This window comes from Podarcis erhardii (genome assembly GCF_964252035.2).
Source record: "Podarcis erhardii genome assembly, chromosome: 1".
Taxonomy (NCBI): Eukaryota; Metazoa; Chordata; class Lepidosauria; order Squamata; family Lacertidae; genus Podarcis; species Podarcis erhardii.
In genome coordinates, this window is record NC_138497.1 from 79,811,560 (window position 1) to 79,834,915 (window position 23,356).

The 23,356-nt window shown below is 38.9% G+C and overlaps 1 protein-coding gene across 10 annotated transcripts in view; it reads left to right on the forward strand.

Annotated features, from left to right (window-relative positions):
- PPP6R3 (protein phosphatase 6 regulatory subunit 3) overlaps window positions 1–23,356 on the forward strand; it is a 57,510-nt gene that overhangs the window by 15,024 nt on the left and 19,130 nt on the right. For 8 of the 10 annotated variants that reach the window (XM_081843638.1, XM_081843639.1, XM_081843636.1 and 5 more), the window contains exons 3-17: window positions 862–970; window positions 2,933–3,061; window positions 4,767–4,893; window positions 7,425–7,657; window positions 10,470–10,656; window positions 11,404–11,541; window positions 14,224–14,289; window positions 14,957–15,069; window positions 16,407–16,520; window positions 17,245–17,374; window positions 18,096–18,248; window positions 19,764–19,913; window positions 20,887–20,951; window positions 21,692–21,807; window positions 22,611–22,696. In XM_081843638.1, coding sequence (XP_081699764.1) covers window positions 4,882–4,893; window positions 7,425–7,657; window positions 10,470–10,656; window positions 11,404–11,541; window positions 14,224–14,289; window positions 14,957–15,069; window positions 16,407–16,520; window positions 17,245–17,374; window positions 18,096–18,248; window positions 19,764–19,913; window positions 20,887–20,951; window positions 21,692–21,807; window positions 22,611–22,696 — 1,563 coding nt within the window. In that variant the 5' untranslated portion in view covers window positions 862–970; window positions 2,933–3,061; window positions 4,767–4,881. The remainder of the gene's footprint in view (window positions 1–861; window positions 971–2,932; window positions 3,062–4,766; window positions 4,894–7,424; window positions 7,658–10,469; window positions 10,657–11,403; window positions 11,542–14,223; window positions 14,290–14,956; window positions 15,070–16,406; window positions 16,521–17,244; window positions 17,375–18,095; window positions 18,249–19,763; window positions 19,914–20,886; window positions 20,952–21,691; window positions 21,808–22,610; window positions 22,697–23,356) is intronic. The other 2 variants (XM_081843640.1, XM_081843642.1) reach the window with 2 other exon arrangements.

Here is a 23,356-nt window from a genome sequence, read left to right on the forward strand (position 1 = left end):
AACAACATTGAAGGCAAGGGAAAAAGTTATTCAACAATATCCTCAAGGTTGGGGTGGGCACACTTTAGCCTTGTGGAATTTACTCCCCTCCCCCCCCCAAAAGAACTGAGGCTCATGAACCACGGACAGGTATAAAACAGTTGCTGGTGGGATGGATGGCAACTTACTCTTAGAACTAAGAAGCATGAGTGCCTATGAGCACATGCTCATCCCAGGATTTTATTTTTAGTATCAGAACTGAGCTCTTTGGGGTGGTTAGCTAGTAGGTCAGGATCTATTGATAGATCACCGAGTGATTTTTCAGTAGATCAACAAGGGTTATGTGGCCTAATTGTTTAACAACTCTTGCCTCCCAACTAGACAGTGAAATCCTTCCTTCATCATTCAAATTAACCTCTAGATATGTTAAGAAAGTTGACCAACCTAGCATGGTACAACTTTCTTAAGATACCTAGAGGTTAATTTGAACAATGAACATCATACCAACTTGTGCTAGTTATTTGGGAGTGTGTGTGTTTACATTCTTGGGATTTTCCTTGTTAGCTACTGAGTTGAATGACAATTGTGGAGAGAGCTCAGATATTCTCACAATGTAGCCTCCAAGTCAAATGCCCATTGACACTGGTTGATAGGAGGAGTTTGGCTAACTGGTAACGATGGTGGATACCACCCAGTGGCAGACATTCTTTGACTAAAAGGGCTTCCCTTTCTTAGTTGAATTGTATACTTTATTCCTTGATTCTTTGAATAAAAGTTACTGTGTTGGTGAATATGATTGTGATACCTGGTGTGTGGGTTACCTTATATTTGTATTAAGACAGGAGGATTACAGTAAAAAACAAAAGTTCATTCTATGTGCAGGCGTGGTCGAGGCAAGGAGGGCTGTTTTTGAAGGAAAGAAGGTGGCAGTTAGCTATCAGTTCAGAAGGTTCGCTGAAGAGCTGAGCGAGAAGACTCCAAAGTAGTGAAGGTACTCTATCAAAGATACTGGTTAGATAAGGAATCATTTTTGGAAAGCTTTTCATAAGATGATGATGAGAGGGTACAGTAATCCTAGAGGAGATAGTACATATCACCAGAATACAAAGGGAAGTAGCAGCTCCTCGGTTCATGTAATGTGTGCTCCCAAGAGTTGCTCTATGGAACAAGGTACATTGTTCTAGGTCATGAGCAGAAGTAAATACAGTACTCAGCACTATGACCACTTAGAAACATTGTGTGGGTGGATTCTATATGTTCAACATTAGCACAGATACCAATCATTCTAAGAACATATTTTGAGGCAGTGGAAGACAGGTGTGCCTGGCGTGCTCTGGTCCATGGGGTCACGAAGAGTCGGACACAACTAAATGACTAAACAACAACACCTGTTGTGCTATTGAGACTGAAAGTTGATGATTTGTAGTGTAGAATCCTCCCTTGTTCTTGGGGAGAACCCAGTACTGTGGGGAGATGTATAAAGTAACCCCGAGATTAATTACAGTATGTATTGTAAATCAAAGCTGGTGTCGCAATGATGAAGCTTTTTAGAATGTAATTCATGCTTCCAATCATTGAGCACCCAAGCAACTAGGGTATTGAAGGAGTTCCATACAGTTCCATAGCTACTGTAGAGTGGAACATGATGCATTTGAAGACAGGTAGAAAAACAATAGGGGTTGCTGCAAGTATGAGAGATAGGGCCCTTAATACTTTCCTTGTTCTGCTAAGAGCATCAGCTAGGTGACTGTACTAGCAGCTGTGGGTGGCAACTGGAACTGCCTATTAGCATATCAGTCCCAAAGGGTTATAAACTGTAAGATCTTGAAAGCCATGCCTCCTTGTTTGTTCACATAGTATCTGGTTGTAATGTACAAGTAGCAATGAATAGTCTCTCCTTGCAGACTCGCAGCCAGTCCTATTAAATTGAGGTGGGCAGTCTATTCTAGTGCAAACCAGACTCCATTGATGGAAATTCTTCAGATCAAAGTAGGTTGGGCTTGATTGCCCACCATTGTAAAGACTAAAGTTAGAAATAGTGAGTAATTTGTTTGATCCTAATGAGATTGGAACTGGAAGAGGGATCAGTTGTGGCAACTTTATCCATATATGAGTAACAGCAAAGGAAGAAGAGATTATTGGACTGAGATGACACTCAGAAGTGTCTATTGCCAGGCTTGTTAAAAATATGCAGTGAAATGATCATAGTTGTATATGGGAAGAACAAAGCTCAGCATCTGTTTTGATCCTTTTAAAAAAAAACACTCTTCATTAATTTTGCACATAGTTTAGAGAACAATAGCATGCAATAGGGGATAAATTGTGAAACACATTTTGATGGGCAGTAGATATAAATAATATAGATAACTAGTGTACCCTATATGTCATAGAAGGAATACAAACATAGGAAATGAACTAAAAAGAAAGGAAAATGGCGATGCATTAAAAGATCCATATAACTCTACATAAATCACACCATTTTCACACATTGCCTATATCTGCCAAGGCTGCTGTCAAAGAATGTGGCAGCTGTGCCCTGTTAGTATATTCAGTAAGATTTTTCCAAACTGCCCAGAGGTTTGATTTTGATTTGATTTAATATTTGTATTCCACTTTTCTAACAACAAATGTTGAGTGCAAAGCGGCTCACAACAGCATTAAAAAAAAGTTGCAGTTATTATAATATCAAGCACAGTAGCTTATAAATGAAGCAAACAACAGCAACAGATTCAATTTTCAATTCCATTTGAGGTAGGTAGGCAGGGTTGTTGAGTTAGTTGTGAATCTGATTATCAGTTTCTGGTAGGATGGGAGGAGAAGATTATCCAGACCCATTTTAATATGGCTTTGGGCCATACAAGAAAGAGGCGTTGGAGGACTGCTGCTCAGCTCCTTGGCACTTATGTTATAGTGTACTGCTGGGTTTCATCTTGTTCCCCATGCTTTTTAACAGCAATATCAAGCCACTGGGGAATTTAGACCATGAGGTCACCAGTATGTCATTTCAGTGAGTTGGAGCACAAAGCCACCAGTATGTAGATGACAACCATCTTCTGGCCTCTCTCCAAATCGTCTGAATCAGGTGAGGCTCTGCAAGTGCTGGACCTTTGAATAACTTCTGCCCTTCCACAATGTTTTGGGAAACCAGCACTATGTAGTCATCTTCCAAGAAGCCTGGCTTGCACATGGATCTAATTGTAAGATCCCCATGGTGGGTGCCCTGCAGCAAAAGAGTAAGAGAGCAAAAGAATAAGACTCTAAACTGGATACACTGTATGGAATGAAGATAAGATTTATTCATGTTGACGCAGAGCTCCAATGAGGCTTGGTAGTCAAGCATATAATTAGTGACCCCTTCCTTCAATAGGGGATGCGGGTGTCGCTGTGGGTAAAACCTCAGTGCCTAGGACTTGCCGATCGCATGGTTGGCAATTCGAATCCCCGCGGCGGGGTGAGCTCTTGTCTTTCGGTCCCAGCTCCTGCCCACCTAGCAGTTCGAAAGCACCCCTAAGTGCAAGTAGATAAATAGGTACCGCTTTGTAGCGGGAAGGTAAACGGCGTTTCCGTGTGCTGCGCTGGTGCTGGCTCGCCGGAGCAGCTTTGTCACGCTAGCCACGTGACCCGGAAGTGTCTCCAGACAGTGCTGGTCCCCAGCCTCTTAAGTGAGATGGGCGCACAACCTAGAGTCGGGCACGACTGGCCCGTACGGGCAGGGGTACCTTTACCTTTTACCTTCCTTCAATGGGATGTGTTGACCACCAGCTTCAATTGCTTTTGAAAGGGATTAGATGAGGCTATAAATGGCTGCTAGTTATGATAGGATCACAGGGAGCATGCCTCCAAATACCAGTCGCTGAGGTGCAACAGTGGGAGAGAGCTATTTCCCTCCTGTCCTGTTTATGGGCTTCTCATAGGCACAAGGTTGGCTAGTGTGGGAGATGGGAGAGTGGCCCACATGAGTATTTGGTCTGATCCAACAGAGCTCTTAGGTTTAGTATTGATCAGTTATTCCTGAATTGGAGCACTGCATGTTGCAGTTGATAGCATCAGTTTGGGATGGAAAATTCACCAAGTGTCTAATCACTGTTTTAGCTAACTCCATGGGTGGGGATCGTGAATTATGCACAGTGGTTCTCAGTTCACAACAAAGTTGAACCCAGAGCAGCTCACAGTAATACCTTCAAAAGTAACATTTCCAACATAACCATTCAGTACTTGATGTGGTTTGACCAGATACATACAGTAATTTGAAGTAGTTTATCACAATTGGTAGTTGAATACTAATACAGAGCCAGCTCACATAATCCATCTGGGAAGGGGCCTTCTTCCTTTATTTCCACTGGCACAAAGAAAGGAGGTAGAAGTTATCTGCCACAGTAGTGCTACAGCTACACCCAATTTTTACTCATCAAGCTGTAAAGTCCAAAGTTCTCAGGTCCAGTACAGTTTCAATGTATTGCCATGTGCATAAGGTTGAAGAATGAATAGGGGTATGCCTGGTCCTAATAGACATACAGTCCCGAACAAGGAATTGACTACTCCATAACTGAATGCAGTGTGGAGTCTATGAAACATGTTTATGCATTTGTCACCATGAGAATCAGAAAAGTGCCACTAGATTCATTTGTGTCAGTAGTAAACACCATGACATTTATTTGAATGTTGGCACATTTGTAAACCTTGTAAAGTCTTAATGCTGTGGGTTTATTAAAGACAAGTTCTCTTATTTGAAGGGTTCCTCTGATTTGCCCTTTGATCCATTTTGTGGTGTTTTTCCTTATTCCAAGGGTCCTGGCCTCCTGTTGAAAAGTGATGGAATAATCTGGTCAGCATCTGCCATATTGAGAAACCAGCCCCTAATACGGCTTGCCTGGGAGAAAGTTTGTGAAATAACGCAGTAACATGTTTGCAGTAGTATGCTTTTCTTTTTTGTTGCTACTTACTGTTAGTCTTTCCTGAATCAATTCATTGAAAATCAATGAAATGTATGTATGTATGTATGTATGTATGTATGTATGTATGTATGTATGAATGTAGCTAGGGAAATATTTTCATGCAGCATGATCTATGCATACATTATAGGAAGTAAGCACCACTGTGTTCAGTGGGACTTAATTTCAAGTAAGTATGTGTAGGTTTGTAAATTTAGTGCCCAGGAATTATTCTGGAACTCTGTCAGAAGTACTATTGTTCACAGATTCGGGTTGCTTTGATTGGGGTTAAAGTCTGGAAAACTGATTTTATTTTTAATAGATATAGAATGAACCTTGCTTTTTGGATTGAAAGTTACCCTGTATTTGTCAACAAGAAATGGTTGTGGTAGCCTGACAAATAAGCCAATGTTTGACTTCAGTTTGTGTGTAAATTATACTGTGTATGAAATTTGAGCAACTTTTGTAAGTGCACTAATACCTTAATTGGTTGGCTAGCTTTGGGCCATTTCTACCTTCTAATATTTACACATGATGTCATAGCATGGAATTCAATATTATACAATCATAAAAGTTCTTTCTGCACAAACATTACTGCTTGTCAGATGGAATGACACCCCCCTCTCTGTGCCAATTTTGGTGGGCACAGGGGGAGGTGGTGGGGGAAAGCCCACTTGCACAAGCAGAACTCCTTGTACAGAACTTTCACTGATGTGGTGCACTGGGTGAATCCTCCTGTTAGATTTAAATAACTAAATAAATTTTTGTTTTGTTTAGTTTATATCCCACCCTTCCTCCCAAATGAGGGCAGGGTGGCATGATATATATCAGTAGAGAATGCTTCACAACCGAGAGTGTTGGAAACAGACATAAATCAGATTGTCCTCCTGATCCCCTTATACCCAATGAATATAACAAACCAAAATTGCTGGCTGTCTCCTCAATCCTTACCATATGCGTTTGGAAGCAAGCATTGTTGGTTTCAGTGGAACTTGCCTCAGTGAAGTGCTTAGAGAGCTACGGCCTATTTTAAAGGCAAGTGCCTACAATTTTTGGCTCAACTTGGATCTTTCTCCACAATGGAAAAATGTGATTCTCTATACCTTCACCACTAGCTATTTATGGACAGCATCAAACATGCATCTTTATGAATGCTGACCAGTGCTGAATTCATGACAGTATTATGCTGGCTGTATATGCCACTCTGGTTCTCTCTGCTGTTGCCTTAAAATGAGAGAACCAAAGCTATCATTATAATGCAGTGCAACATGGTAGAATGAGCACGTATCATTTTCCATAGAAAGTGTTCTGCATGCATGTTTTCCAGTAGGCAGTTGCTACTTAACTCTGGCAAATGGCAAATTATAAGGTTATAGATGTGTTTGAAAAACATTTGTGGGTTACTGGGCACTTTATCTATTCCTGTTTTTCCTCCTTAATGTGATTTGCTAATGCAACTGTCTATTTGCTATAGCAGTGAGAATTATGTATAATAGTCCTATGCATGTATACCAACTTCTGTTTAATGTTGGTGGGCACAGTTGAAGTTCGAGGAGAATAAACCATTCTCAAAAAGGACTTTATGGTAGCTAATTGGGGCTGGGTTTGTAAGATTTTATTATGAAGTGGAAAAAGGGTTCTGGCTCATGCCCTCATTTCTTTAATTTTTAATAACGTTTGTGCAGCATTGACTTGTTAAGGAATTAAGCTGAGTTTCTGAAATACATGTGCATCAACACATTTTTTAAAAAAACAGCCTTGTCTTAATTTGCATCAATGCAGTGCCAAGAAAAATCACTTAAGCCTTGAGTCAGTATGAGGCCAAAGGTATGTTTGTAGTGTTGATACTTTGCTTGTTGGCCTTTTTGTTAATTTCATGAGCTCTTGCCAGTCATGGGCTAGGTGAAGGAAAGCCAGATCTTTTGGTGCAAACTAATAAAAGGCTTAATTCTATTCTTGGCAATAGTATCCATAGAGATAAAAGATAATAGTACACATAGGCACCTTAGTGAGATAAACATGGATCCACAGTCGTGTGAGCTAAAATCCTCTCATTTTTCCTGATTTAACTCTCAACTAGCATTTTAACAATCTCTTGAATCAGCTGCTTCTTGGAAACTGACTTAGAGTGCCATCAGTTTGCTGTTAGATAAAAAGACAAGAAGATACTGGAAAATTCTAAGCTGGGTTAACATTTTTCTTACTGTTGTTGCATTAACATGTCAAATCTTGTATGTCAAAATTTTACAATTCTTGAACTAGCTAACAACTTTATTGAAATTTAAGACATTGGCTTATCATTCAAGGCACTTTGATAAAATACTCCTTCATCTTCCATGAAGTCCAATTTTTAACGCTGTTCATCTTTTCCCTGCTTTCTGTTTTTGCTTCTGCAGTTTTGTGTGCAAACTGAGAACAAAGGAAACAGGAGAACGGCTTCCCTAAGGACTGTTAGAGACCTGCTACTATCTGTCCCTTTAATTTAAGGCTGTGTGTGCTTTTCCTTTTCTCTAGACCAGCATGTTTTGGAAATTTGATCTTCACTCATCATCCCACATAGACACACTTCTAGAGAGAGAAGATGTAACACTGAAGGAGCTGATGGATGAAGATGATGTTTTACAAGAGTGCAAAGCTCAAAACCGCAAACTTATAGAGTTTCTTTTGAAATCGGAATGTCTGGAAGATCTGGTATCATTCATTATAGAAGAGCCACCTCAAGACATGGATGAAAAAATCAGATACAAGTAGGAAATGAGTTTTGATCTAGGAGTTTGAAGTTGAGGGAAGACAAAAGCTCACTAGTAGAATAGCTGACTGTAGTTTCATAAGACTGTTGCACCTATAGTAAGGGTGGTAACATGTCCCTCTTTATGGTATTTTTTTAATAGACCTTTAAAAAAAATTTCATTGGGTTATATCTGTACTCTGTTCACAGGGAAACTACCTGCTGCAAGTGATCTCCCCACTGCTGTCTTGTGCTTCCAACCAAAAGTGACCCCCTAATAGTCTTAGCTAATTTAACACCCTCTAGGTATTTTGGACCACAACTCCAACCTCTGCCCACACAGCTGTGCTGTCTGGGGCTATGGAGCTATAGTCCAGAAGCTCTGGCAGACACTAGGGGGCCAAAGCTACTCTAAGGGTTGGGCACTTTCAGGAAAGGTTTTTGACTGTGTTGGGGAAACTCAAGTGGGAGAGGGGAGCGTGGAGGTTGCGGTGGAGATTTAAGTGGAGGCAGCTTGCATGAGCAAATCAGTGGATGCAAGAGACTAATGGAGGAAAGGAGTTAGTGGATTTATCGTGTGCTAACACTGGCGTTACGTACAGCCCATTGGTCTGGTGCCTGCATAAAGAAGGCTGACTCATATTCTGGATTAAATTATAATATCTGAGAAAACCCCTTCCCACACCAAATTTAGTCATTAATGTAATGAAAGGTGCATATGTGTGTTTTTGTGTATTAGTGTTTTAAGCATTATACTGCACTTAATCAGACTGGATTTCTACCCAGAGCCAGCCCCATTGTTGTCAAATACAAAACCTGTCAAACTCGAATGGCTGGTAAAAGTTGCTTGTGCTCCTATCGCTATTTAAAAGTTCATAGGTTGCAAAATAGCAGGAATTTCTCTCTTTTTACTTATGTGTACTTGTAGGTTATTAAAGCTTTTTAAAAATAAAAATAATATAAAACTTGCTTTCGGTAGTGGCTGGTGCCCATGTGCACTAGTGGGGCGAAGGACAGGTTAGCCAACAGCCAGGGGTGGAGCTGATTGGATGTGGAGGCAGCCAATTCTGGTTCTCTCCTCAGTTTTCTCTCTTGAAAAGGTACTAAGGACATCTAAACAACTTCTTAATTGTTCCTGTCAGACCTCTAGACCAGTACTGTCTACTTTGTCTGGCATTGTGGGAGGGGTGTTATTGGTTTTATTATTATTATTATTATTATTATTATTATTATTATTATTATTAATTTTGTATTCTCGTTTTGCATTTTTGTGTTGCGAATTGTCCTGTGATCTTAACAATGATCTAGCACAGGTATGACTAGCTGGTGGGCAGTAGGCTGGTTCCACCTCGCCTGTAAATTTTATCTGATCCTTAACTTGGAAGCCTGTCAATAGTTGTTGTTTTTTGCATGGTGCAGTGCCGTAGCTACAAGGGGGCTAGCCTAGGTTTTTTTGCCCTGGGTGAAACCTCCAGAGGGGCACCACTAAGGCTCTCAGCATGTGTGTCAGTATATGTGAATGTGTATGGGTGTGTGTGTGCGCTCCAATGGGTCTGTGCTACCACATTTTCCACACATTATGTAAAGATTTTATTTCATTTGCTTAGGAGATGGTGAACCATGGAGGAATTATTCACCCCATTGCTAAGCAAAGTTGCCACCAACTGTGCAGCCAGAGAATGCTAAATGAATATATTTTAGTCAATATTCGTAGCCATAACACTTTCATTCCCTTCTCCATGGCATGCAAGCAAGCAAACACACACTTACTCACTCCACTTGAGATACATACCTTGGGGCAAAGTGAGGGATGATGTTGCATCTCTTTCACATCTTCCTCATTCTCCTCTCTTTGGCTGTGCACAATCAAGCACTATGATTAATAACAGAAAGCTAAAGGCAAGGCTACCGTCCCCACACTCATTTAGGCTCTCTCTCTTTCTCCGTTGTCTGCTCAATAAATACATTGAATAAAGCAGGGCTTCTGGCTCTGCATAATCTCTGCTTCTCCTCTGATCGTGTACTTTCCAAGAGCAAGCAGTTCTGGTGACTGAAGCTTGCAAGCAGCCCAATGTAAGATGCTGCAGCTGGATTGATTGGGAGCATTGATCTGGTTCACTCTGTTTTTATGCTATGTGTTCTGAAGAACTCCTTATTGACTACATTTCATGTTACCAATCAGAGAAACTAGCTTAAATACAGGAGTGTTGGGCCCCAGTGCTTTACCTTACCAGCCCTAAAGACTCCTTCAGGGGAAGCAATGGAATAGCTTTAGAGCACCCCACTCCCCCCAAATTGGGATAAGACCTGGCAGCACACAGTGATTGTCAATTGAATGCATTCATGGGCAGGTGATTGGCCAGCAGAGAACAAGTATCTCTGGAGACCGTTCTAATAGCAATCTTAATCACTGCTGCCACCAAGGCCCTGAGGAGTGATGGATTTACCACTGCATCCACAGTCCTTCCAGTCATCATGGCAACAGCATAAGGTAGAGTTGGCAGACAAATTGAGCTCAATTCATACAGCAGCTTCAGGCTGGTGTAGTGATCAGGCCTGGGTAAGGCCTTCTGCCAGGTGGCCCCAGCTGTCAGAGCAGCTTGGTGGTGGACCTAATAGATGATTATATATGTTTTGTTGATAAAGAGGGAGTAACCCCTGGATGTTTGCTGGCCTGCCTCCACAAACTAAGAAAATCTCTGAGTTTCTTTGCACTTTGTGTATTCAAACTACATATAATGGTATGCTCAGCATTGCTAGATAAAGCACTTGTTATTGGTGTGCTAATTTATTATTACTAATTAAGTAAAATGTCTACTTCTCTCTTTCAGGTATCCAAACATATCTTGTGAGCTGCTTACTTCAGATGTTTCACAGATCAATGATAGACTGGGAGAAGAGGAATCATTATTAACAAAACTGTATAGTTTTCTTCTAAATGAGCCACCCCTAAATCCGTTATTGGCCAGTTTCTTCAGCAAGGTGCTAAGTATTCTTATTAGCAGAAAACCAGAACAGGTAATTACTTAATTGCTCCTTTGGAAACACTGTGCTTTCAACTGCCTAGCTTAAGTTACTTTCATTCCACTTGCTATCTTTAGAAGAGCAATAATCGTAATAGATCTTATGGCAAATTAATGTTGGTGCCATATATAGATTTTACAATAAGAATATAAGAATCTGTTGAGGCTCTTTAACCATCTGACCACCCATGGGCCATATACCACCCTTGGAAACTTCCTCTTTGGAATTCTGGGCCTCTTTTCTTCCACCTCTTGCCCTCAGTTTTCATGTCTTCCTCTCCAAATCGCAGGAACTGGAAATCTCATCAGGATTGGAATGCTGGCATGGGAGGTTGTAGGGCTTCTGCATCTTTGATTGTATTATCTACAAAGACCCATTGAAACAAATGGAGATAGAAGAGTTAAACATTTTAACCTCTCATGACAGGATTCTCATCCAAATTGGTCCCCCAGAGCCTAGTATTTGCATTTTGGGAAGGGGACCTCCCACATTGCAGGGATGGTTTTTCCTCAGTGCAAATTGCAATAGGGAGCTGTGCATGCATGGAAGAAAATGAAAGGCGTGTGTGTCCTGAACCATGTTGGCTCAGAAGGAATGTGGCCACTGGGGGTGGGGGAAGGCATCCCTTTCAAAGAGGGATAAGCCTTACTCTACTTAGTTTTTTTCTGGCAATTTCGTTTTTACTGTTTTTGTTGGCTTTATTATTTCACAACTTTGTGTTCTGTCTTTTATCTTTCACAGATCGTGGATTTCTTAAAGAAAAAGCATGATTTTGTAGACCTCATTATAAAGCACATAGGAACCTCTGCTATTATGGACTTGTTGCTCAGGCTGCTAACATGCATAGAACCTCCACAGCCCAGGCAAGAAGTGTTAAATGTAAGTAATTTCTTTTGGAATGGGAATCATCTTTAAAAGTGAAGATTAGAGGCATTGTTTTTGAAACTGAAATTGTAAATGGCTAGTGAGGTACCCTTGGCATTCAATTTTTAAGTAGAGCAGGAAAAATCCTTCACTTGCAAAGGTAACTGTCTCCTGTGCTGTCTATGAAATGTTTAATTTTTTATTTATTGACTTCCAGCATTTTCATATTATTCTTCAGCCAAAAATGCTGAATAGATATCTAAATGATAAGAGAGTTCCTTCCATGAGATTTACAATCTCAGAGACAAGACACAAAATGAAAAAAGATCTGGGAGGTGATAGAGAGGTTCCTGTTTTGATCAGCTGGAATGGAAATGCTAGCTTTCACCAAGCACTTAAATATTGTATTTGAACTGTAAACAAATTCAATTTCAGCTGCTTTTAGTTTCCCCATATTCCAGCTGTTTGTTACCTGGTTTAGATACATGACTATGATGCCATGAATGCATCTAGAAGCATGGAAAAGTACACAAGGGACTGTACTTCTAGAGCTGTTGTGGTTTCAGATTGTTAGTAGTGACAACTGAGCTTGCCATAGCTTACACATGAATGAAATCAGTGTTTTGCAGTAATTCTTGAAACACCTTGTCAACACATTCATTTAAAATATTGATTAACAGCTAGTAATTAAGTGTATTCCAGTTGTAGCTCAAATAGCATCTTAAGCCATTTTGTGTTCTGTGTACAAGTCATTTTTCATCTTGTCTGTAAATGTGAAGTAGAATGCTAGAGTGTGTTGACAAAAATATAAATGTAGTGTTGTCACCTTACAGCAGCAGTGCATAAAAATCACTCAGAGCAGGTTTTACTACTTCAATCACAGGAAAAGCAACTTTATTTTAATTTTAATGCTGTGATTTCTCTTTAGAACTACGGTCTCTCCTCCATGCACCCCATTTGATAATCTTCTTTTTTACCACATGCAAGTCTCCGTACCTTTCTGCCTTTCTCTCCATCTTTTAATGCTTATTGTCTTCTGTATTCCTGCAGCTCTAGCCACACTCCATAAGCCTCTCTACTGTCTATATTATGCCTCTCCCATTGCAGATATCTATGTATCTCCCTCCTCTTTTGCTGTTTGTCCCCGCCCCCTCCATCTGTTGAAACAGCACATAAAGTTTTAATGCTCCTAGCAATTCACATGCAGAATGATTCTTATAAGCTGGTAGGCTGTGTGTCATGGTTCAAAAAGCTGATGCCACCACCACCACCACACACATCTGAATCAATGGAGGAGGAACATAGTGATGCCAAAATTTTCCTATCTTTGCTTCACAAAGGTTGGAAGGACTGCAGATAATGCTTATTTGGAATCCCTTCAGAAAACTGCGAATTGATTCATTGTTGGCCTTTAGGGTTTACACTGTGCAGACTTGCATAACACAAATGTTAATTTTATTTCTAATTCTGCAATCAGAGAAAAGGGAAATGGGCCTCTCATAGTCTTTGAATTAGTAATTTTAGAAGCAGAGGATGATCTTAAAGGCCTGGTTTCAGAAATACATATTGAAAAATCTACAAGAATGCTGTTGGGGTTTAAGTAAACTTGGGAACATGATCTCCAGGAGGAACTGGACATGTAGCTAAGAACTGCTGTAAAATTAATGAGTGCTAAAATGTCAAGGGAAAGGAAAATATAGAATTACAGCTGTAACTGATTAAGTATGAGAAGAAACTAAAATAAGAAGATGTTATTAATTGATTGGCGGAGGGGTTGTTGAAAAAAGTTTAAAACAGGGATGCAGAAAAGGGGAGGTAAGGGGAAGTCTGGGAAACAAGGTTTATGAAAAAGAGGTTTTGAAGTTATACATGTTTATATGTTTTTGTTTGTCTATGCGTGTGTGTTGTTTTGTTTTTAATTTGTGTTGGAAAATCAATAAAAAATTAATAAATAAATAAAAAGGAACTGGACATGTAGCAATGGAATGCTATATGGCAGCATAAGCCACTTAAAATCAGTCTGCGCAAGCATAAGAGAAAATATCACAGTCACAGAAAGCTGGAGTGATGGTAAACAAAAGAGGTCTTATTTTTAAAATTTGGTGGGTCTACCCAGTGACAACATATTTAATTAGCAGAAATGATTCACATTAAAGGGCAGAACATTTGCAAATGTCTCAAAATATTGTTCTTGTATACCTTGTGGGGAGAATGCTGATATGTTGTTTAAAGATTTGGCGGTATATTGCAGTCGCTAAAAAACTTACCAGCTGCAATTAGAGTAGAAACAGTACCGGATGCCTTCTCTGCAACATGACAAATAATTAATATATATACTAACTAATCAGTGTACTAGTGTAGGACATCTCCCCCCCACTCCCAAGAATAAATACAAAAAGATCTGGTATAATTATTAGAGATCCTTTCTTTCTCCCTGGCACCCTTAAAGATTGCCCATTCTCATGTTCTTGGTTTTTTATAAAGAATTATAATTATATTTATAATTATGCATGTGGTGGTAATATTGCTTATGGGTTCCTTCCTGCAAGTTTCTGAAGTCTTACTGATGTTATCTCTGGGAATGCACTTTTTAATGTATAATATTGCTTGTGGGAGGTACTATCTATTTGATCTGTGTGACTGATGAAAATGTGAAAGGAGACTTAATTTTCTCCCCTCCCCCATATGTCTCTACAGTGGTTGAATGAAGAAAAAATAATTCAGCGGCTTGTGGAAATTGTGCATCCTTCTCAAGATGAAGATGTAAGGAATACATGTCGTGGTTCATATTCACGTAAATTTTGTAGGAAATTTTTGTCCTTGGCTGCTCTCCATGTCCAGCCCCACGGAGCCCCTCCCACTTCTCCCCATCACCCAGATGATAAACCATCACTTGTACTGTGGCAAAAAGTCTGCTGTCTTGTACTGCTAAGCACTGTGGAGATAGCAATCTTGTCTGCAGCAGGATTGCTGGAGAAGATCCTGTTAAAAGTGTGTGAGAGAGGGAGTTGGGGGAGATGATTGTGTCTGTGTGTGAAAAGGGGAGTTGAATGTGTTTTGTTCAAGCTTAAGAGCAGTAAAAGGAGATACTGTCACCAGCCCCACCCACTGGCATGCAGCTCCTGCCCACCCACCCACTGCCACATATGCCCCCCAAGGGGCAAAAAGTCACTCTTCTCTGATTTAAAACTTTTCTTTGCATAGTTATGCCTTGCTTACAAAATCCACACACTTCAATTTTGTCACCTGCATTCTATACAGAATGAGAAGCGTATAAGGAGGAGCTGCTGGTCCTGTAGCTTAACACTCATAATTTGTGTTGCCTTCTGGGAATTGGATGAATTTGCATTTAAGTCTTAACCTTTGGTGCTAACTATCAATGAATACTGTAGGGGGGTTTTTTATTCCATAAACTGTCCTTGTTGTTTAGAGACACTCAAACGCATCCCAGTCACTCTGTGAAATTATCCGCTTGAGTAGAGACCAGATGCTACAAGTACAAAACAGTTCAGAACCAGATCCACTGCTTGCAACACTAGAAAAGTAGGTTGACTTGATGTTGTCATTGCTGTCATAGATGTGTGTATATATTCCATGGATATTGACATTTTTTGAAATGTTGAATGCTTTGCATAATGTAACTTGAATGCAAGTTCTAAAGTATGATAGTGCATTCTCTGTAAGAAACAAGACATAAAAATGCTTAGATCACGTTAACAAAGATAAAAGATAATGTGTATTTTTTTAAAAAATAAACAGCAACAACCTTGAGATGCACTATACTCTGATCTAGTTCAGATGTTACGCTAAACCATGGCATTACAGAGATAAGCAACCATGAGTTTCAGTCTTCCCTGCTTGTTCCTTCCCTCTTGTGCATGCAAGTGGAGGAAATAGTAAAAGGCTCGGAGAGAGAAAGTACATGGTTTGCAAAGGTGATGGCATTGATACTAAGTAAGGAAACTTATTTATGTTTTTTATCTATATAAGCAGATGTTAAAGTAACTTAATGCCTTGAAATCTATGAATGGTAAAACTAGGATCTGTACTCTTTAAAGGGGTGACAAATAAATTTTATGCACTATTTGTTGATGCTTGCAGTACTTAACTGGTGGTGGTGCAGTATATAGCCTGATATCCACAGAATGGGAACTGAGCAAGGGAGTTAACCTTTTGTCAAGAGTGTGGGTTGCAGGATTGCATTCAGGAACTAATGGGGAGGTGGCCAAGGGCAGAGTTTGTGTGCATAGTAGATAACAGCAATGTCCAGAAATACTAAATGTTTATATTGGTTAATACTGCTCCCCCAGTTATGAAAGTATTTTAGTGCCATGTGATCATAGGTTTCCTAGTTTATGAGCTTGCCATTATTGTTACAAGGATTAGGGTTGCTATTAAAATAATTCTGATTCTTTTATTAAAGAAAAACATGAGCAGCTCTGGACCAAAGAACAAACTGCAAGCCATATGTATACCTTTCCTGAAGAATATGTATTCATTTCAGAATATATTTAGTGTTCCCTCCCCCTGCAAAAGATCTAGGGGCGTGATACAGTTTTGAAGCAATGCTATATAATTAAGTATAGCAGGTGAAAATACAAATTTAGCCTAGAAGTAGTCTAATATTCCATAAATGCCTGAGCAAAAAGATATGTCTTAAATGAGCACTGAAATGTTAAAAAAATTGGTGCCTGGTTTATAATAGATGTGTCACTGTAGAAAAGGCACTACTCTCATGTGCCACCACTGAATGTATTGCCTGTGGTGGTGGAACAATGAGAAGAACCTGGGCAGGTTGATAAAAGGAGAAGCATTCCTTCAGATGCCTACACCTACAAAAGGGAATGTTAAATTTCCAACAATGTTTTCTCTCTCTTTAGAAAAGAAATCATAGAACAGCTGCTATCAAATATATTCCATAAAGAGAAAAACGAATCAGCTATAGTCAGTGCAATTCAGATATTGCTGACCTTACTGGAAACGAGACGGCCAACGTAAGATTGTCTTTTAATGTTTCTACTGTTTAACAATATTTTATCCAGCAGCAGTTGTGTTGTTTCTACCCTGGTCAGATGACTGTGTGCAGTTGCATATATATAAAGGTTTCTGAATGAGCATTTTTCTGATCTCTGCCTAGTTTTGTGGATTCTGGATAGTAAGAAGGTGTTTAGCAAACACAGTTTAACTATACATGTAAAAGGCCACTTTCTGTTCATTCTGGCACTGATTTCACTTTAGGGAACAGTTGGAACAAGATGGTATCATTTGTGTAAATTAATTCTATTAAATTGATGTAAATTGTGACTACATTATCTGTACCTAAACATTTATCTTATACACATTCTTGGAAATAATAAGTCTTGCACAGTCCAAGCGGATGCTTCTGAAATAAATCATGAATACATCACTGCAAAAATTCATGTTGCTTGGATTCATGTTGCTTGGAAGTCAGTTTTTGTGGATGTATATCAAATTTTTAAAACATCATTTTACTGAAGTCTGTGTGTTGGGTTGAGGGAAAGACTAAAGAATTGTTAGATGTGGGTTGGTGAACAACAATACAAATAATGTATCACCTTAATTGAAAGGAGAGTTGAATATGAAAATTTTGATTTGTTCCCTTTACTATCGTCTAGCCTAGTCAGCTTATTGATCTATCTGTCTTTTTAAAGTAGCTGTGCTTTCTGTGTTAAAGAGCTTACCTTTTCTTCGTTTTAGATTTGAAGGTCACATAGAGATTTGCCCCCCAGGTATGAGCCACTCAACATATTTGGTCAACAAGAGTGTATTAGAAGCCATAAAAGCACGACTTCCATCCTTCCATGAACTGCTCTTGGAGCCCCCCAAAGTAAGTAAAACATTTAGTGCATGTGAAATTGGAGCCATTCTGTTCCATAAATCCAGCTTCGAGGGCACTCATCCACTGTTGGACATTGGTGGGTAACCTATATACACTTGGCTTTTAAGAGTTGTTTTTAATCTGTTGTGTTTGCTGTTTGCTTTGTTTGATTTTTGCTGTTTTAATATTATATTATTTCTGCTATTTTAATATTATGACATCTCCTTTGAGCATCTCAGTAATGAGGTGGAAAGGTGTGGATAAATATTTTAAATAAGTAAATAAGCCACTCTTCTTCCAGTCCCAGAGGGAGTCTCTCTATCACCTCAGTGACCAAACTGCTTCTCCCCTCTCTTCCTCATTTTGTGTTCCCAGTGCAGAAGTGAACCTCCATTGCCAAGGAAACTGAGAGCATATGGTTCATTATGTTGCCTGATTCTAGTTCTGCTAGAAATGTAACTTTGAGAACTTGGGGGAGAAGTGTTTTGTCATTGGTGAACTGATCATTGAACTGCTTATTCTACATATTTGTCCTCACGTTTTCAGCCCATGATACTGTAGAACATAATGTATGGGACTAACATTGAGTTTCTCTTTTAGGTATTGTGCTAAACGTTTCAGACTTAGTTTTCTGATTACCTTTTCTCCTCTTGCCCCCTCCCCCTTGTGGATAAATAATACTTTGGAGTTTGAGTAATATTTCAATATTTTTGTTCTCTTTTTTGTCTAGAAAAGTGTTATGAAGACAACATGGGGTGTATTGGATCCACCTGTAGGGAATACCAGGTTAAATGTGATCAGATTAATATCCAGCCTTCTGCAGACAAATACAAACAGTGTAAACCTGGAACTTATAGAGCTCAATAGCATAGGAGTTATACTGGTAAGAGCATAAATACTTGCAATATTGACTTTCCTATCACAAATTATCACAGCAATGCTCGTAACTTTTTTATTGTGCTAATTGTTCCTAATCTTGCTATGTCATGACACAGGTGAAAGATACTATTATTTCCTTGAGTGAGTGAGTGAATGGAATGTTACCTGTGAAATTAATATTTCTGTGCTGCCTCAGGTTTGGTATCTGAAAGTCAAATTAAATTACATGAGATATCCATGAATGGATCCTGTAACTTAAAAAGTACACTAAAATGCAGTCATGAACTATGGTTGACAGCAGTGTGTCGAGACCTGGGGGCATTCACTGATATTCTCTCCATAGGGAAAATAGCCTCCAGATGATGGAGATTTTCAACTTGAAAATGGGGTGGGAGTAGAGAGTTAAGTCCCCTCCATTGCAAACAAATTTGCACTTCCCTACAGGCATTTCAGTTCTTTTGAAAGTTGGGGTTCCAACCTCAGTCCTCATGCATTGTTACAAATAGTTTAATTATTTGTTAGGGGCAGATGCAATTGTGGGAAATAGGAATGTCCCATGAGTTCAGAAGACTGGAAAAATGGGGTTGCGCTTTATTGGCCATAGCACTATCATAAATTAAGATGGAGACACAGGCACTTTTTGTTTTATCTTAAACAGAATACAATTGGCCAGTACATACATATAATCTGTGTATGGTTAAGGGTATTGTGAGCAGCTTGCATCTTCATGAGCAGCTGTCATTTTTTGTAGGAATTCTTATCAACTGATGTGATATACTCTAATATTCATGAGTAGTCTGTTTTGTTGGGAATGCAGAAATCTCTGCTAGCAGAGCTGCTGCATCTTCCATCCATAGGCTTCTTTGAAGCACTGCTAGCACAAATACTATAGTGGCTTAAGATGGTTTGTGCATATGTTGATTGGGGACAGTAGTTTGTTGAATTTTCTTTTTAAAGAACACTGAAACTAGGCTTAGTTATTACTATTACTACTTTGCTGCAATTGAGAGCAGCATTCAACTAACTTGTGCTTGAGCAAGGATTAGTAGTAGCACAAGTGGATTCCCCTTCTGCTTCCTCCAGATCTGTTTCAGAGAGTTAAAGAAAACCTTAGAACACATTTGGGAGGCACAAGAGGAGGAGAGCAGCAGAACGTTTCATCGCACAACGAGAAACCCTTGTGGTAACAGAATATTCACCTTAGTGCTACATTGAATACAATCCTTAGTATACAAAATGACTCATTTTCAGCGAAGGCTCTCACTGACAGATGGGAAGAAGTCTTTTTCTCCACTTATTCTAGAGACTTGAGTGCCATCCTCCACTCCGTTCTGCAGGGTCAACCCATGCTGCTCTGGACCAGATCTTGGAAGGATGAAGGGAGGAAACAGCAAAAATTACTGTCCTTCTCTTCCAGTGGGAGCATCCTTTGAGTAGAGTTCAATTCATGGAAACTTAAGCATGCAGACTTGGATTTTAACAGGGCTACGTTTGACTCCAGTTTCTTTTTTCCCTACAGGACATGTTTTTTAAGTACACATGGAATAACTTTTTACATACTCAAGTAGAAATTTGTATTGCATTGATTCTCGCAAGTCCATTTGAAAGCACAGAAAATGGTACAATTTCAGATCAGGATTCCACTGGAGACAACCTTTTGCTGAAACATGTAAGCTGTTTTTATTATTTGTAGTACTCTAGGTATAATTGGGCTAGGCTCCCCGCATAGAAACACTCAGTCAACTAGGTAAGATAAATAAAAGCAAGGTGACCAAGAGGATGAAAAAGTTGCCATAGTTAAATTACTGTTGTAAAGCTCTTACGCTTACCATTGTCCTGCTACCTTGCTCTAACAAAAACAGTTTTTGGTTTTAGCAGAAGTGTTGTACTCCAGAGCAATGGTGGCTGCAGTTCAAGAAATGAAGTTGCTGATCTAAGTATAGATCAGCTACTAGTTCCTTTTGCTAGATTAAATAGGTAATCACGCCTTTTTTAAAAAAAACTGGCAACAGTGCAGCTATTAACGTGTGACAGAATATTTTGAAGTAGAGCTGCAGAGTAATAATCATTTCAGTCTTGTACTCTTTTTCAAATTTAGAAGATGGTGAACTGAATGAATGTTAGAAAAATGTTGGAATGAAGTTATATGGCTTTAGCAGAAATGTTACAAGGAATTAAGTACAAATAGATTATTAATGTATTAAAGGGAAAAAATAAGGTTAGAATATGTTAAGATAAATTACAGGACAGAAAACAGAGGAAGATGGAAAGGAATTGCTGAAACAGTTAATTAAAGTGGAATACAAAAAGGGAGGTGTGAGGAGGTTCTTGAAACAAGTGAATGAAAGACAAGATACTGAAATTATTGGATGTGTTTTAAATTGTGTTTGTTTTGTTTTCTTAATTTAATATTTTAGTGTTAGTGTTATGTAGTGTTTTTCTTTTTGTATTGTATTGTTTTGTATTGTTTAATTCTTTTTTTCTTTTGTAGTCTTTAAAATGTTAATAAATATTATTTTTTAAAAAATAGAATATGGTGAACTGGAAGGATCGGTTGGGGGAAATATACATGGTATATTTGAAGATATGTAGCAAAAAATATATATTGCAAAAAAAAAACTAAGGAAGCTTTTGTTTTATAGCTTTTCCTTAAGTGCCATTTAATAGAACGAATACTTGAAGCATGGGAAATGAATGAGAAGAAACAGTGAGTAATCAAAACCCACTCCCTGCATTTGTAGTTATGCATGCTGTATACTATTTGGGAAGCAACACAGCACTTGATTTAATTCAAGACAAATTTAAACAAAATATTAACTGTACTTGATTGATGTTCACAAAGCATACTACTTTGGCCTAGAGGGAATATGTTCAAATCACTGGCTTCTGGAGTGGAGAAGGTTAGGCAAGTTCTCTCTATTTCTATCCCTGCAGTGTTCCCTGCTGCTGTTTGTGGGTATGCGCTTTGCACAAGCAATATATGGGTCTGCTTTTGCTAATTTAACTTCAGTATATTTTTATGATAAGAACAAATTTATATTTGAGCTAAGTCTGAAGAGTCATAAATAGTTTTAATGGAGATCGCTGTATGCACAGCATAGGCATAGATGTGAATTTAAATAAATCTTAATGAATTAATGGCTGTATTATAGAGTTGTGTATTCTGTAAAAGTAATCAACCCCCTGCCCCAACTAACATTTGTCCCATATGATACTCTGCACAGCTCTTGAAATCAAATCAAGGAGCAGAGTTTGAAATATTTTAACTGCCTAACAATTGATTGGCCTTTTTGTGAAGGACTGACCAAGTCACATTCTCTTCACTTCTTTGCCAAACAACCATCTCATTTACTTATATACTCTTCCAAACCTATAGAGAGAACAGTATGTGACTAACAGATTAATCAACTGCCTGTTTAAATAATGAAATTTGTTGTATTCTTGCAGGGCTGAAGGAGGAAGACGATATGGCTACATGGGTCACTTAACAAGAATAGCTAACTGTATTGTGCACAGTACGGATAAAGGGCCAAATTGTACATTAGTGCAGCAGCTTATTAAAGGTGAGTGATGTACTTTTAAAGAAACAAATACTTGATCTTATTGCTGATTTCTAAATGTGGACAATGTATATCCCTATCTCCCCTTCTCACATGCCAAGCCTTTACCTTCGGGTTTGCTCTGAGAGTTTATCAGTCAGCCCATTGGTTCCTGCTTCTCCTACAACATCTTAAAAGTTAATCACTGCAGAATTGATTGTCAGTGCATGTTATCTATATCTAAGCAAAGCTAAAATTCTACAGAATGATTCTGCCCGTTAGATATTTTTGCACTCTACCCCTGCTAGTTTTGTCTGTAATTTCTGTTATAGGGGCTGTTTATATACAAAAAATGAAAATTTGCCCTTTGGGGTAGATCAGTTTTATGCCAAGGCAATTTTAACTGATTTGAGACACATTTTAAATCATGTTTCGCACTTTGAAGTGGACAAAGAGTGATTCAGACAGTAGAAGTTTCTTTAGAAAAGGCTGCATTCCTTTTGGGTAATTTATCAGGGCCACATACCAATTACAGGGAGAGATAAAAGCCAGCAGAGGGTTGGTTCAGAACCAGAAATGGGTAAGTGAATCTTAACTCCAGGAAGAATCTCAGATTCTACTTTTAAGTCTCACATGTCTTCTTTCTGCATACAGCAAGGAACAAGGCAGAATTTCTAGCATGTGGGTTCTACCTTACCTTGGGGGATGAGTGTATATGTTTTTGTAATGCTTTTGGTATTTTAAAATAATAAAATAGAGTGAAAATTAATGTGCCTTACAACATTCAGCAGCTTTATTATTAAACCTCTTTCTGCTTGACTTTCTAGAGCTGCCAGATGAAATCAGGGAGCGATGGGAGACTTTCTGCACAAGTTCTTTAGGAGAAACAAACAAAAGAAACACAGTGGATCTAGTAGGTTTCATAAGATGAAGTTTCTGGGGGATTCTCTATGGGAATTTTGGCCCTCATTTGTCAGGAATGCAGGACAACACCTTTCTAACTCATAGAACCATAGAACTATAGGATCATCTAGTCCAACCCCCTACAATGCAGGGATTTCAGCCAGATCATACATGACATATGCCCCCTCCCAAAAGCCTTTGCTTTAAAATCTCCAAGGAAGGCGAGGCACTTCACTTGTCACTTTTTGCAGGATGACGAGGAACCATTAATATACACTCGTGTCCAAGAGGGATTGCTATCCTATCTTTGTTTTGAAAGTGTGTGCAGCTCTAATTTTCAAAGTATACTACCTTTGTATCGTCTTAGAGAATTCCTTTGGCAAAAATAGAGCCCTACTTTTGGATTTTTGAACGGTACAGAGTTTCTTATAATTAAGACCCCAGTCAGATTGGTCTTTTAATAATTCATTTAATACATACATACATACACACACACATATATTTTTGAACTATGTATAGATCAAGTCTACTGGGAGTCAGTGTATCTCACACACACTTACTTCCATGTAATACTAAATCATGACTTACGAATACAAGGATGAACTGCAGTGAATCTTGGTTTTGTGCTCTCTGGTGTGGTCATGAGGAGGTCAGAAGTTTTTCTGTTTTT